This window comes from Ursus americanus, chromosome 4 (assembly GCF_024610735.1).
Source record: "Ursus americanus isolate L20-20 chromosome 4, mUrsAme1.1.p, whole genome shotgun sequence".
Taxonomy (NCBI): Eukaryota; Metazoa; Chordata; class Mammalia; order Carnivora; family Ursidae; genus Ursus; species Ursus americanus.
Genome location: NC_142130.1, coordinates 30484435 through 30499174, shown reverse-complemented (window position 1 = coordinate 30499174; position 14740 = coordinate 30484435). Strand labels below are relative to the sequence as shown.

The window sequence follows — 14740 nt, the reverse complement described above, 5'->3', positions numbered from 1 at the left end:
TAAGGTTAGTTTCAGGAGTGGACTTTAGTGATTCATCACTTACATGTAACACTCAGTGCTCATTACAACAGATTTTGTATATTTAATTTCATCTTCAGAAATAAATGTTATTTAATAATTAAAAATAAAATGAAATTTCATGAAGAGTCAGAGTTTAGCTAACTAACATCAAAAGCCAATAATAAATATCAAGAATAGTAAAAAAAAATGATTGATTGTATTCTAATAGAAATAGTTCATAACGCTGATGCTAAAGAAACAATCATACATACCTTATAAGTAGGAGGAATGCGAAAAATAAGAGCGTATTAATAGCAAAAATTTGTGAAAATAAGAGCCGAAGAAAGATGAAATATTTAACAGTGGGTACAAAGCCAAGAAGTGATGACAAATAAATTATGACTAAAATAGTTTTGGATGGTTCAAATGGTAACACCAGGGGGAAAGTTACATAATTTTGTTAAAGTAGTAATTACTGCATTTAAATACTTTACAGAGCAAGTCAGACAAATAATATTAAAATATAATTTTAGCAAGAATATAATTTTAGCAGTTGGTAATTTCTGAATGGTTATACCAAATAGTTTACAACTTCTTAAATCACTGTGAAAACTTACGAACACTGGTGTGCCTGGGTGGCTGAGTTGGTTAAGCATCTGACTCTTGCTATCAGTTCAGGTCATGATCTCACAGTTGTGAGATTGAGCCCGGTGTTGGGCTCTGTGCTGAGTGTGGAGTCTGCTTAAGATTCTCTCTCTCCCTTTCCCTCTCCCTCATCGCTCCCTCTCTTAAAAAAAAAAGAAAAAAAACACACCAAAAAAACCCCGTATGAACACTAATATCTTATGTAAGACTGTTGACATCTTATTTATCTCTGGCTGTTTAACAACCACCACAAAATTTAGTGACTTAAAACAACTACTGTCATGTGTTTGGGTAGGGCTTGGAGGGGGGCAGCTTGTCTCTGTGTCAGTTGCTGTTGGCTGAGTGGCTTGTGTGTGGCTAGAGGATGCAGCATGTCTGGTGCCTCACCTGGGGTGGCTAGAATGGCTGGGATTGGCCAGGCTTCTCCTGCCCTTTGGAGTCTTTCATTCCCTGGGGCTTTTCTCTTATAATGTGGTCTCTCTCCAGCAGGGTAGTCAGAATTCTTAATGTAATAGCTGGCTTTTCTTAAGGCCTAGGCCTGGAAATCACACAGAATCATTTCTGCTACATTCTTTTGGTCAAAGCGAGACGCAGGGCTACTCCAGATTCAGTGTAAAGGGAAATAAACGCTGCCTTTTGGTGGGAGAGTACAGTGCAGATGGAGGGATGAGGTGAATTGTTGGTGGCCATCTATATGTACAGTCTACTGTATCTTTGAACTTACCACTAGTGTGTGCCATAACCCAAGTGTTTGGAACCTTTACAGTAGAAAATTTGTCCCCATCCCCAGAGATTTTGATTTATGTTATCTGGAGTATAGCATCAGAATTTTAAAAATTTCTCTAGGTGATTCTGACATGTAGTAAAGTTTGAGAACCACTACTTTAAATCAGTGATTCTCGGATTGTGATCCGTGGACTAACAGCATCAGCATCACCTGGGGACTTGTTAGGATTTGAGCTTCTCAGAGTTCACCCAGATCTACCGAATCAGCAATTCTGAGGCCGGGAGCCAGCCATCTGTTTGAACAAGCCTTCTAGGCCATTCTGAGGTAAAGTTTGAGAAGCACTGCACTAGAGCAGGGGTTGTCAGACTTTGGTTTGAAGGTCAGCTCTAGCCCATCACCCCCCTTTGGCATACAGAGTTTCATTGGAACACATTCATTTGCTTCTGTATTGTCTATGGCTACTACAAAAAGAGTAGTTGTGACAAAGACCACATGACCCACAAAATACTGTCTAGTCTTCTATAGAAAAAATGTGCTGACCTCTGCTCTAAAGGACTCCTTTATTTTTGCCCACTTCCAGGGACTGTATCTGTCATGACACCCACTGAAGAGAGACCTTTTTCTGCTTTAGTGAAGGTGATTTCAAGACTAGTTACCTTGATGAATTTTTCTCAGTGGAGTGGTAGTGGATGAACCAAAGCTGCAACCTAGACTAGTTAAAATCAGAATCTCAGGAAGTAGGAACAGGCATCAGTAATTTTCAGAGGTCCCCCGGTCATTCCAGGGTATAGCCTAGTTTGAGAAATAGTGTATTGCTTCCCCCAAACAAACTACTTGGAAATCTTGGTCAATGCAGACTCTGATTCTGTAAGTCTGGAGTGGTTTTGGAAATTCTTCTTTTCTAACAAGCATCCAGGTGATATGAATAATGCTGGTTCATGCCTGGGGAACTTTAAATATACTGATTCTTGAGTCTCACTAGTGTTTCTAAGTATCAGCATTAGGGTATTTAAAAGTTCCCCCGATTATTCTAATGTGCAACCAATTTAAGAACTTCTGGGTTAGAGCAGTTTGTCTTAAACTTGAAGTAATAGAATCACCTAGCAAATTTAATAAAAATATAGTTTTTTTTTTTTGAGAGAGAGAGAGAGTGAGCATGCATGTATGTGCGCACGTGTGTGGGGGGGGAAGGGCGGGTAGAGGGAGAGGGAGAGAATCTTAAGCAGACTCAGTGTTAGGCATGGAGCTGGAGGTGGGGCTCGATTCCCCTATCTGAGATCATGACCTGAGCTGAAATCAAAAGTTGGATACTCAACTGACTGAGCCACCCGGGCACCCTAAGGATTCTATCTTTCTTCAACAAGTTTGGACCTTGGTATTTTCTGTTTGCTTTCCCCGTGATAAGCTAGCGAAGAATCACTGCTATAGAGGAATGAAGGGAGAAAGAAGAATTTAGAGAAATGGTTAGGTTAGGACAAGCAGAGAATGTAGAAAAAGAGGAACAAATAATAAACAATCATTTGCATATTGGGACCTGTTCCTGATAATGTCAAAAGAAGAGTCCTCTTGATTTATTATTGGCCTTTTTACAGGCCTAATGAGATTATGTCCTGTAGAATTATAGAAGAGAGTGCTTTGGTAGTTAAATAATATTTAAATGGAAGACAGACTTTAAACTACAAAATTTATACTTTGAACCAATGGGACCTAAATGGTAAGACCTGGAAACTTTTCAGTGCCAACTATGGATGTGTAACCTGTCTTCTACTAACCTTCCTAGAGTACCTTTTGCCATGTGTAAAGTGCACTTCAGCTTTCATCCTTTCCCGAAAGCAGGTGAGATAGTCTTGCTTTAACCAGGTCCAGACATGAATGGGGAATACACCTGAGTATAAGCCATCGGTTTTAAGGATTGATTTGAGAGAGAGAGAGAGAGTGCGATTGGCAGGGGGCAGAGGGAGAGAGAGAATCCTCGAGCAGACTCCCCTCTGGCATACTGCCCTGAGTGTGGAGCCCAACTTGGGGCTTGATCCTACGATCCTGAGATCATGATCTGAGCTGAAATCAAGAGTCTGCTGCTTAACCGACTGAGCTACCCAGGTGCCCAAAGCCATTAGTTTTAAACAGCTGTATATTTTCTGTGCACTCAAATCAGATCCTTTTATAATTAGCAGATAGGTCAAATGATACATTGTTGATTATTTGTTATATACATATGTCGTTAGGAATAATACTGTTAATGTCCAGAAATGGAACTGAACCTTAGCTTTTGTGTTGGTAGCTTCCCTCACCGCCCCCCCATGCCAAATGTCACACTGTGGCTTTATTATAGCATTCCAGGTTTTGTGGTATAGAAACAAAAGACAAGACCTGAGATGTACTCAATTCTGAGGATAAAACAATTTTTTTTTATCTAAAACCTAGGTAAAGTTTTATCTAAAACATTTGTTAGAAGTAGGGCACTATAACCAGCCTATTCTCAAGGTGAGAAGTGTCAGACTCCACTTCTGAAGGTAGAAGTGTTAAAGAATTTGTGGACACAATACCTAAATCATGGAAGGAGCCGAGATGCCCTTCAACAGATGACTGGATTAAGAAGTTGTGGTCCATATATACAATGGAATATTACTCAGCTATCAGAAAGAACGAGTTCTCAACATTTGCTACAACATGGACAGCACTGGAGGAGATAATGCTTAGTGAAATAAGCCAAGCGGAGAAAGACAACTATCATATGATTTCTCTCATCTATGGAACATAAGAACTAGGATGATCGGGGGAAGAAAGGGATAAAGAATGGGGGGGTAATCAGAAGGGAGAATGAAACATGAGAGACTATGGACTATGAGAAACAAATTGAGGGCCTCAGAGGGGAGGGGAGTGGGGGAATGGGATAGACCGGTGATGGGTAGTAAGGAGGGCACGTATTGCATGGTGCACTGGGTGTTATACGCAACTAATGAATCATCGAGCTTTACATCGGAAACCGGGGATGGTACTGTATGGTGACTAACATAATATAATAAAAAATCATTAAAAAAAAAAAGAATTTGTGGACATATTTTAAAGCTACCACAATGAACACTTGAGTTGTTTCTGGGTTTTGGCTACTACAATAGAGCTGCTTATAAAAATATATGTAAAAGTTTAGATAGGTATATACATTTATTTCTTTTGTGTAAATAGAAGAAGAATGGCTAATTCATAAGGTAGGATTATGTTTAACTTTTTACGAAACTATTTGTATAGTGAAGACTACAAAACAGTGCTAAGAAAAATTAAGGGAAGAGAAAAGAACTTATTTTATTATTATTGTTTATAGTAATAATGTTAATATTCTTTCCTATGTTGAGTTTTTTAAAAAAATTTAACTTCTTTAAAGAAATTAAAGGAAACCTCCCAAAATTTGGAAATTGTTTTCCGAAGTTGACTATATATTTTATAGCAGCCATGTGTGAGAGTTCTAATTGCTTCACACAATCAACACACTTGGTGTGTTCACTCTTTTTAAATTTATCATGGTTTTAATTTGCATTTTCTTAATAATTAATGATGCCGAGCATCTTTTTTTTTTTGCGTGTATTTTCCATTAATGTATCTTCTTTGGTGAAATTTCAGATCTTTTGCCCATTAAAAATTTTTGGATTTGTAAAATATTATTATTATATAGTAGTAAGAGTTCTTTCTGTATTCGGGTTATGTTTTTTTGTCAGATAAATGTTTTGCAGATATTTTCTCCCAGGCTTTGGCTTGTCTATTTCACTTTTATAACCATATCTTTTGAAGAGCAATAGTTTTTAGTTTTGATTGTCAATTTATTGATTTCTTTTTTAGTTTTCTTTTTGTGTTCTACCAAGAAATGTTTGCCAGTTTATTCTGTGTTTAGATCTGTGATCCATTCTGAGTTAAATTTTCTGTATGATTACATGGTAAGGGTCAAGATTTATTTTTTTCAGCATATGGCTCTTCAGTTGTTTGTTCTAATACCATTTGCTCAAAAAATTATCTTTCTCATATTGGCACCTTTTGGAAGGTGGCTATGCTCACCAGTATACCACCAGCGCTGTCGCACCATTGGCACCTTTTGTATAATAAAACGTGTGGGTCATTTTTGGGCTCTATTTTGTTTTACTGATCTTTTTGCTTATCTTTATTCTAATAGCACAGTAGCCTTGATTACCGTAGCTTTCGTAGTAAGCCTTGAAGTCAGGTAGTGTAAGCTATTCCAGCTTTGTTCCTTTTTTTCAAAATTGGCTTGGCTATTCTAGGTCTTTTACATTTTCACATAAATTTTAGAATCAGATTTTCAGCTTCTACAGAAAATCTTACTGGTATTGCATCAGATGTATAGATCAATTTGGTGAGAATTGACATCATACTAATATTGAGTCTTTGAATCCATGAACACAGTACATCTCTCCATTTCTTAAGTTTTCTTTAATTTCTCTTGGTAATATTTTGTAGTTTTCACTGCTCAAGTCTTCTCTTTTGTCAAATGTGTCCCTAAGCATTTCCTATTTTTTGATGCTACTGTAAATATTTTTTAAAGGTCAGTTTCTAATTAGTTGTTGCTGGTATATAGAAATTGCATTGATTTATGTATATTGATTTTGTTCCTGCGACCCTGCTAAATACACTTATTAGTTCTAGTAGACTTTTCTGTAAATTCCATAGTATTATCTGTATATCCAATCATATCACCTGTGGATAAAGGTAATTTTATATTCTTCCTTTCTAATATTTTCCCCTTTTTTCATTTTTCTTGCTTGATTGCATTGTTAGGATTTCTAGTACAATGTTGAATAGAAGTGATGAGAGCAGATATTCTTGCCTTGTTCTTGATCATTGCCATTAAGAAGCCTTTCACCACTAAATATGTTAGCTGTAGATGTTTCATATGTGCCTTTTATTAGTTCGAGGAAGTCCCCTTCTATTTCTGGATTCCTGAGAATTTTTTATCTGGAATGGGTGTTGGATTTGGTCAAATGCTTTTTTGTATCTTTGAGATAGCCATATAGTTTTTCTGTTTTAGTTTGTTAACATGGTAAATTATAGTCATTGACTTTTGACTGTTAATCAATCTTGCAATCCCAGAATAAATCCCAATTAGTTATGATATATTGTACTTTTTATATGTTATTATTATATATCATTGTTATATAAGAATTTTTCATCCGTGTTCATGAGGGATACTGAGGGTTCTCTTGTTTCCTTATTCTCACCAACACTTGTTCTTGTCTTTTTGATACTTACTGACTTGTGTAAGGTGATAGCTCATTATGATTTTGATTTGCATTTCCCTGGTGATGAGTGATGTTGAGCATCTTTTCATGTGTTTGTTGGCCATCTCTATATTTTCTCTGGAAAAAAGTCTACCCGGGTTCTCTGCCAATTTTTAAACCAGATTGTTTGTTTTGTGTATGAGTTCTTTTTTTTTTTTAATTTTATTTATTTGAGAGAGAGAGAGAGAGCAAGAGAGATCACAGAGGGAGAGAGAAAGGGAGAAGCAGACTCCCTACCGAGTGGGGAGCCTGATGTGGGGCTTGATCCCAGAACCCTGAGGTCATAAGCTGAGCTGAAGGTGGATGCTTAACCGACTAAGCCATCCAGGTGTCCTGTGTATGAGTTCTTTATGTATTTTGGGTATTTGCCCCTTATCAGATATATCATTTGCAAATATCTTCTCCCATTCAGTATGTTGCCTTTTCATTTTATTGATGTTTTCCTTCACTGTGCAAAAGCTTTTTAATTTGATGTAGTCACAGTTGTTTATTTTTCTTTTATTTCCCTTGCCTGGGGAGTTAGATTCAGAAAAATACTAAGGCCAGTATCCAAGAGTTTACTCCCTGTGTATTCTTTTAGGATGTTTATGGTTTCAGGTGTCACATTTAGGTCTTTAATCTCTTTTGAGTTTATTTTTGTGTATGGTGTAAGAAAGTGGTCCAGTTTCAGTCTTTTGCATGTAGCTGTCCAGTTTTCCCAACAGTATGTATTGGAGAGACTCTTTTTTTTCTGCTGTATATTCTTGCCTCCTTTATCTTAGATTAATTGAATATGAGTTTGTTTCTGGGCTCTTTATTCTGTTCCATTGATCTGTGTGTATGTTTTTGCGCTAGTACCATACTGTTTGATTACTACAGCTTTGTATGTAGTATAGTTTGAAATCTGGGATTGTGATGCCTCCAATTTTGTTCTTTTGCAAGATTGCTTTGGATCTTTAGGGTCTTTTGTGGTTCCATTTAAATTTTAGGATTATTTGTTCTAATTCTGTGATAAATACTATTAATTATCTTTATGAATTTTGACAAACACGGTTGGATCTCCATACCACAATCTAGATGCATAACAGTTCCAGTAACCCTAAAAATACCCTTATTTTACTCCTTTGTTAGTACCCTTCCTTCTACCCCTGACCACTAGAAATTTCTGGTTTATTATTCTTCATCCCTATAGTTTTATCTTCTCCTGAGCATCATATAAATGGAATCATATAGCTTGTAGCCTTTTGAATATGACTTATTTTACTTAGCTAAATCCATTGAGATTCATCTATGTTATTGTATGAATTAATAGTTGTTCCTTTTTATTGCTGAGTAGTATTCCATTGCATGGATGTACCATAGTTTATTTCTTCAAGGACGTTTGGGATTGTTTCCAGTTTTTGAAATTAGGGATGGAATTGCTATAAATGTTTGCATACAGATTTTGGTGTAAATCTAAGTTTTCTTTTTTCTTGGGCAAGTACCTAGGAGTAGGATTGCTAAGTTTTATGTAAGTATAGCTTTAACTTAATAGGATATGGGAGGTTTTTAACTATAGATTCTATTTCTTTAATTCTGTTTAGGTTATTGATTTCTTATTGAGTGAGCTTTGGTCATTTTTGTCTTTCAAAGAATTAACCCAGCCTGTCTGTTGAATTTATAGGCATAAAATTATTCCCCAGTTCCCCTGATTATTCTTTTTAGTATTTGCAGAATCTGTGGTGTTGTCATCTCTTTCCTTCTTGATATTCGAAGTTTTGATTCTAGAGTTTGGGGGAGGGACAGAGGGAGAGGGAGAGAGAGAGTCTCAAGCAGGTTCCACACCCAGCATGGAGCCCAGTGTGAGGCTTGATCTCAGAACTCTGAGACCATGACCTGAGCCAAAATCAAGAGTTGGATGCTTAACTGACTGAGCCACCCAGGCGCCCCTGAAGTTTGTGTTTTAAAATTTTTTCTTGATCACTTTGGCAGGAGGTTTATCAACTTTATAGATCTTCTGAAAGAACTGGCTTATGTTTTCATTGAGTTTTGGCTACCAATTTTCTTTTTCTATTTAGCTGACTTCCAATCATCTTTATTATTTCCTCTCTTCTGCTTAATTTGGATTTAGTACTTTGGGTTTAACATATTACAGAAAATAATTTTTTTCTCTCTGTAACTAAATTGTCATATTTTTAAATCCTGTAGTACTCAGTCCAGGTGTGGTGTGTATGTGGGTGTGTGTGGTGTTGTTTAGTATTTAGGCAAGAGCATGAGATTTTGCTAGTAGTAAGATTTTAGAGAGATTGAAATTGGTACTGTTTTTATTGAGATGGATATAGGATTTTTTTGTTTGTTTGTTTTGACTGTTGATTTTTGTGCCTGTTCATCTGACATCTGTTTCAAACTCTGAATGTAGAGAATCTGTAAATTATCAAAGTACCCAAAATTTCCATGACAATCCCAGTGAAATTTTCCACACATAGAGCTACTAAAGTTTAATATGTGGCATTATTTAAGTTGGGCAAAATATTGTCACGAGGAATAAAATTTTATTCTGGTCTCCAACCTTAGCAGTCGTTGAAGGACTATATAATGTTAAAACATTTAAATTCTAGGTCTTCCCAGAAACAAAAATTGTTGGAGAGGATGTGGAGAAAGGGGATCCCTCCTACATTGTTGGTGGGAATGCAAGTTGGTACAGCCACTCTGGAAAACAGCGTGGAGGTCCCTTAAAAAGTTAAAAATTGAGCTACCAAGAAATTCTTGTAGTAAGTGAAGTAGAATTTATGTTACTCATATGCACAAGTAATGAATCGTGTGACTGACATCAAAAACTAGGGATGTACTGTATGGTGACTAACATAATATAATTAAAAAATATTATTAAAAAAAAGAATTTGTGTTACTCTTTCAGGTTGTTTTTCAAATGAAGCTTGAATTAAAATCAAGGAAATAAATTGCTCCTAATGTTTGAACATTCTATTTAAATGGTTGTAGATTTGATTTTTCCTGTAACTGGAAATAATTTTATCTTTTAGACAGATGAAATTGGCTTGAAAATCAGTTTCAGTTTCTTTTTTAAATGCTTATTTTTTATGTAGTCTTCATTAAGAAATATTGGTGTTATTAGAATTGGAGTACTGGTGGAAGGATGTGTTATCTATCAACCTACATGAAAATTATTTTTTGTTTACTTTTCTAATTGTTTAATGTTACATTTTTTCTTTTAGATCCTATTTGACCAAACTCAGAGATCAATTAAAGCACAGCTTCAGAACTTTGTTAAAGAGTAAGTCAATTGCATTGAAGAGAATAGAAAAGCAACCCGTTAATGATCACGTCTGGGAGTTGGTATCTATTGAGAGGAATTTTATGGACTGTGATTTATTGAAAATATTGGAGTTTTTGTTTTTTTGCTTTGTGAAATGTATATTGCATTTCCTCCTGAATTACTCCATAAGGGAATCAGACTTCATTCCTTTCAGTGAATCATTTATACTATGAAATTTGTATTCAGGATACATAACTAGGATTGTTATAGATTAAAAAATAAAATAATTTAATGGCCTTTCAAAATCAAAGCAGACCCCAAAAGTGGTTGAAATACTATTAGTTATTTTAGTTGAGACTAAGTTTTCCGTTGTCTCAATATGGTATTTTCTTTGAAGAGAAGATAATGGAATATATGAGAATGAATCATGAAAGTGCATGTTTTTTTGCTACATGTGAGCCATTTTGTGAAATAAAAACATCTGAACTTTCCATATAGGAACATTTTCCTTTCCCAAATAATAATTCAGTTTTTCTCTTTCAATTCCTGACCGAGAATATGTAAAATGACAGATAAAGTTGGTTATGATACAATATTCAGGATAAATTATAGATACTAAAAGCTATTAAAAATGGCACTGCCATTTAGTAGGTTAGAATTTATTGTCCTGTTAGTGATGTCTCACAGATTCTTTCCAAATAATAGACTAACATTCAGAATGTCCTTATAGAATGTTTGTGTGAAAATTTATGACTTCTTACAAAGACTTTAAAATCTATCTCAGGTCTACTTTATTATTATTATTTTAAAATCATTTGTCTTCAGGTCATTTTGCCTAGTTCTCTGGTAGAAAAAAGTACCTATCTAAGATCGTTAATGAATCAAGGATTTCAGATTTTTCAGAATACTGAAATGGAAACCATTACCCTTTATGGGTATACAATTCTTTTACCAAAGATTGTATGTGTGTGTGTGTTTTAAGAATATATTCATGCCCTTTGGCCCAGTAATATCCCTCAACAAGAAACGAGTGATATTTTTTAAAGTGTGGTTTGTAGATCACGCATAGTAGGATTTATGGAAGTATTACTGTTTTTATTTTTTAGAGATCTTAGAAAATTCAAAGATGCCAAGAAGCAATTTGAAAAAGTCAGTGAAGAAAAAGAAAATGCATTAGTAAAAAATGCTCAAGTACAAAGAAACAAACAGCACGAAGTTGAAGAAGCCACAAACATTCTGACAGCAACAAGAAAATGTTTTCGACATATAGCCCTCGACTACGTACTTCAGGTATATTTATTAGATGTTTTCAAAAAATGCTTACTAAACATGTCATTACTTTTTGAATGATTGGACTGAAAAGAACTAATACTGTTTCTTTGAGTCTACAATTAAGCCATGATCTTTTGTGAAGACTTTTCACTTGTCTGTATATCTGTATAAATATGTGTGTGTACATGTATATACCTTTGGTTCTGATTTCATCCCCTTTTCACTTAACATGGTACTTTCTCCCATTTTTAAATGTTATAAAAAGCATTTTTATTTTATTTTATTAAAAAAAAATTTTTTTTTAAAGATTTTATTTATTTATTTGACAGAGAGAGACAGCCAGTGAGAGAGGGAACACAAGCAGGGGGAGTGGGAGAGGAAGAAGCAGGCTCATAGCAGAGGAGCCTGATGTGGGGCTCGATCCCATAACGCCGGGATCACGCCCTGAGCCGAAGGCAGACGCTTAAGCGCTGTGCCACCCAGGCGCCCCTGTAAAAAGCATTTTTAATTGCTTTATTTTATTCTGTGAAGTTGCTATGTTAATTTAGTTAGTACTGCTTATCATTCATAGTGTTGCCGGTTTTTACTGACAATAGTGAAAATATAGTTTTCAGTAATTGTGAATGATAATAACATCTTTATATATAAATCTTTTGCCACATTTCTGATTATTTCTTTAGAGTAGATTCTTAGCGGTATTAAGGCATACCATATTGCCAAATGAAAAATATTTCTAGAAGTGGTGTTCTCATATTTGCATTACATGCTGTTTTTTAAAACTAGAGATCAGTATTTGGTAAGTTTTCTGGTGATCTTCTGGTCCTCTATATAATTGAAATCAGTTAGAATGTGGTAGGTCTCCAGAGGGATTAGAGAGACATGAAAGGTGAAGGCAAAGCATACATTATTTCACACGTACCTGATGTGTTCCTATGTATCACGAGTTGAAAGCTTTAAAGTTTAGGAAATTAGTTTGTCTGAATCTCCTCTTACAAAACAGCAGTAGAGTCCCTAGAGATTGTTGACTAGCAATCACAGATCATTTTAAAAAAATACATAAGTAACCATCTACAAATTAGCGATTAAAAACTACTTAGATAACTTTGCAGAACAGTAGAAAATGACTACGTTTTTTTTTTAAGTTTCTATTCAATAAGTGGGAAGTTAAAAAATAAAGTGCATTCCATTTATTAACAAGAATCTTCTAAAATGGAATGGTCTGTATTTCCTGTCTCTCACTAGCTATCGCCCATTCACTCCACTTCCTGTGGTAGTATGATGAGTACTGTCTTCCTATCCCATTCCACTGAAATGGCTTATGCTAAGGTCTTGCTCATTAGATACAATTTAATTCTTAACCAACTTGACTGTTGTGTTTTGCTGACATGGTGGACCATACTCTCTTTCTTGAAATATACTTTTGTCTTGATTTATCTCAAACTACTTTTAGGTTGCATTAACTTCTATTTAACTTCTGTTTCTTAACTTCTATTAACTTGTATTTCTTTTCAGTTTCCACCTTGGGCTTCTCTCCTTTGTTGATCTTTTCAACCTCTTTTTCAGGGTTCCCTCTTTGGTCCTATTCTTTTCTAACCTTTTAATTTCCCTGACAGTCTCATGTTCCTTGCTTGAATTACCATCATGTGTAGATGACAAGATCTGTTTTTCTCCGATGTCCCTCTTTCTTTTTGATCCACAACTGAAAACTGTCGTCTTCCAAATGGCTTCTTTTTGCCCTTACCTAACTGAGTGCCGACACCCTCTCACTCAATCCTAGAAATTCATGTGGAGAATTACATCATATATTCTCATTCTCAGCTGCTATATCTGACAATCAAAACTGCCTTAAAAAGTTCTGTGTATTGGGGCACGTGGGTGGCTCAGTTGGTTGAGCATCTGACTCTTGCTTTTGGCTCAGGTCATGATCTCAGGGTCGTGAGATCAAGCCCTGAGTCAGGCTCCACACTGGGTGTGGTGCTTGCTTGGGATTCTCTCTCTCCCTCTCCCTCTTCTACCTACTCCCCTACCCCCTGCTGGCATGCACTCTCTCACTCTTAAAAAAAAAAAAAAGAAAAAAGAAAAAAAGTTCTGTGTACCTTTTAAGTCTGCTGTTTCTTACCCTTGCTGCAGCCCTAACACCAGTCTTGATTGTTTCCTGTCTGGAGCAATAAGATGTTCTCAAAAAATTGATCTTCTTAACATTGCTTTTACCTGCCCTGTTGCCACTTTGTTCTCTGTTCTGTGGTCAGTTATACAAGTTTCTCCAGGCCAAGTGAATCATTCTTGCCTCTGCCTCTTCTGTGCTGTCATAATATTATCATACACATTGATCGCTGTTAGAGCACTTAATCGCATTTATTGTAATTATTTATTTATATCTCTTCTCTACTCCTAGGTTATATTTTTTCCCTCTAGCAGTTGGAAAATAAATTATCCATTTCTTTTAGTGTTCATCTAGGAGTTTTTGGTTAGGACCCCCATGTTCCCCATAACTGTTGCCTTATTTGATTTTTCTGATGAGAACTCTTGTGTCATTTTATGAAATGGCTGAAGTGGCTATTTTAGGGCGTATTAAGTAATAAATTTTTAATTTATAAAGTTTGTCATGCTTTAGCTTCTGTAAATATTTGAATTTACTTTTTTTTTCAAGTAAATGCTATTTCTTATTGCCAAACATAAAAAAGTACATAAAACAGAAGCACTTTTGGCATTTTTCAAAGTCTGAATAATAGGTTATCTGCAGCCTCTGCTTTTACTTAGAACATTTGAAAGTTAATATTTTAGTTCTCAAAACTGAATAGGCCTTGAAACAGACATACAAAGGAAACTAGTGTTTATTTAAGCATAATTATTTGGATTTTTCTTGGTGTGTTTTTAGTTTTCTGATCAGTGCTTTTTAAAATTATCTTATAAAACAACAGGCAGAATATTCAGTGGGAAGAACATATCAAAAAGGAAGATATTCTGTAATCTTTTGACAATATGAGCAAAAAGTGAATGATTCTTTTTTTGTATAAACATTTGATTTCATTAACCTGGTATATATAATAGACAAAAATTTTGTTAAGAATATCTAGAGTTAGGAGAGCTACCACAAAGGCAACTTTCATAATTTACTGATCTTTCAGTAAGTTTAGTCTAATTGAAATATTATTTAAGGTCAGTTAATTTAGTTAACAAATATTTATTGAGTCCTCACTATGTTCCATTTGGGGAATACAGCTGGGACTAAGGCAAGACCTTGATCTTACGGAGCTCACACTTTAACCAGGTAAAAGACATAAGTAAATAAGAAAATAAAAGGTAGTTATGAATGCTATGAAGGAAATAAATAGGATTGTTGTACTAGAGAGTACATAGGGCCTACTTAGACCTTTTTGAGGAGATAGTATTTCAGCTGGGACCTGATTGGTAACAGTTAGCCGTATGCCTATCTGGGCAGACAATTATGACATGAAGACAGAAAAACTAGTTGGAAAGTGTTGAGGTGGGAGTAGTTTGGGATTGTGGTTGGAGCACAGACAGGGGAAAGTAGTAGAAAACTAGGTGTGGAGAGGTGATTATCACAAAGGGCTGTGCAGG

General features: G+C 35.4%; 1 protein-coding gene across 3 annotated transcripts in view; it reads left to right on the top strand.

Moving 5' to 3' along the window:
• ACAP2 (ArfGAP with coiled-coil, ankyrin repeat and PH domains 2) overlaps positions 1-14740 on the top strand; it is a 140472-nt gene that overhangs the window by 71459 nt on the left and 54273 nt on the right. For all 3 annotated transcript variants that reach the window (XM_087861523.1, XM_045812732.2, XM_045812733.2), the window contains exons 5-6: positions 9846-9904; positions 10993-11176. In XM_087861523.1, the coding sequence (XP_087717649.1) occupies positions 9846-9904; positions 10993-11176 (243 nt within the window). The remainder of the gene's footprint in view (positions 1-9845; positions 9905-10992; positions 11177-14740) is intronic.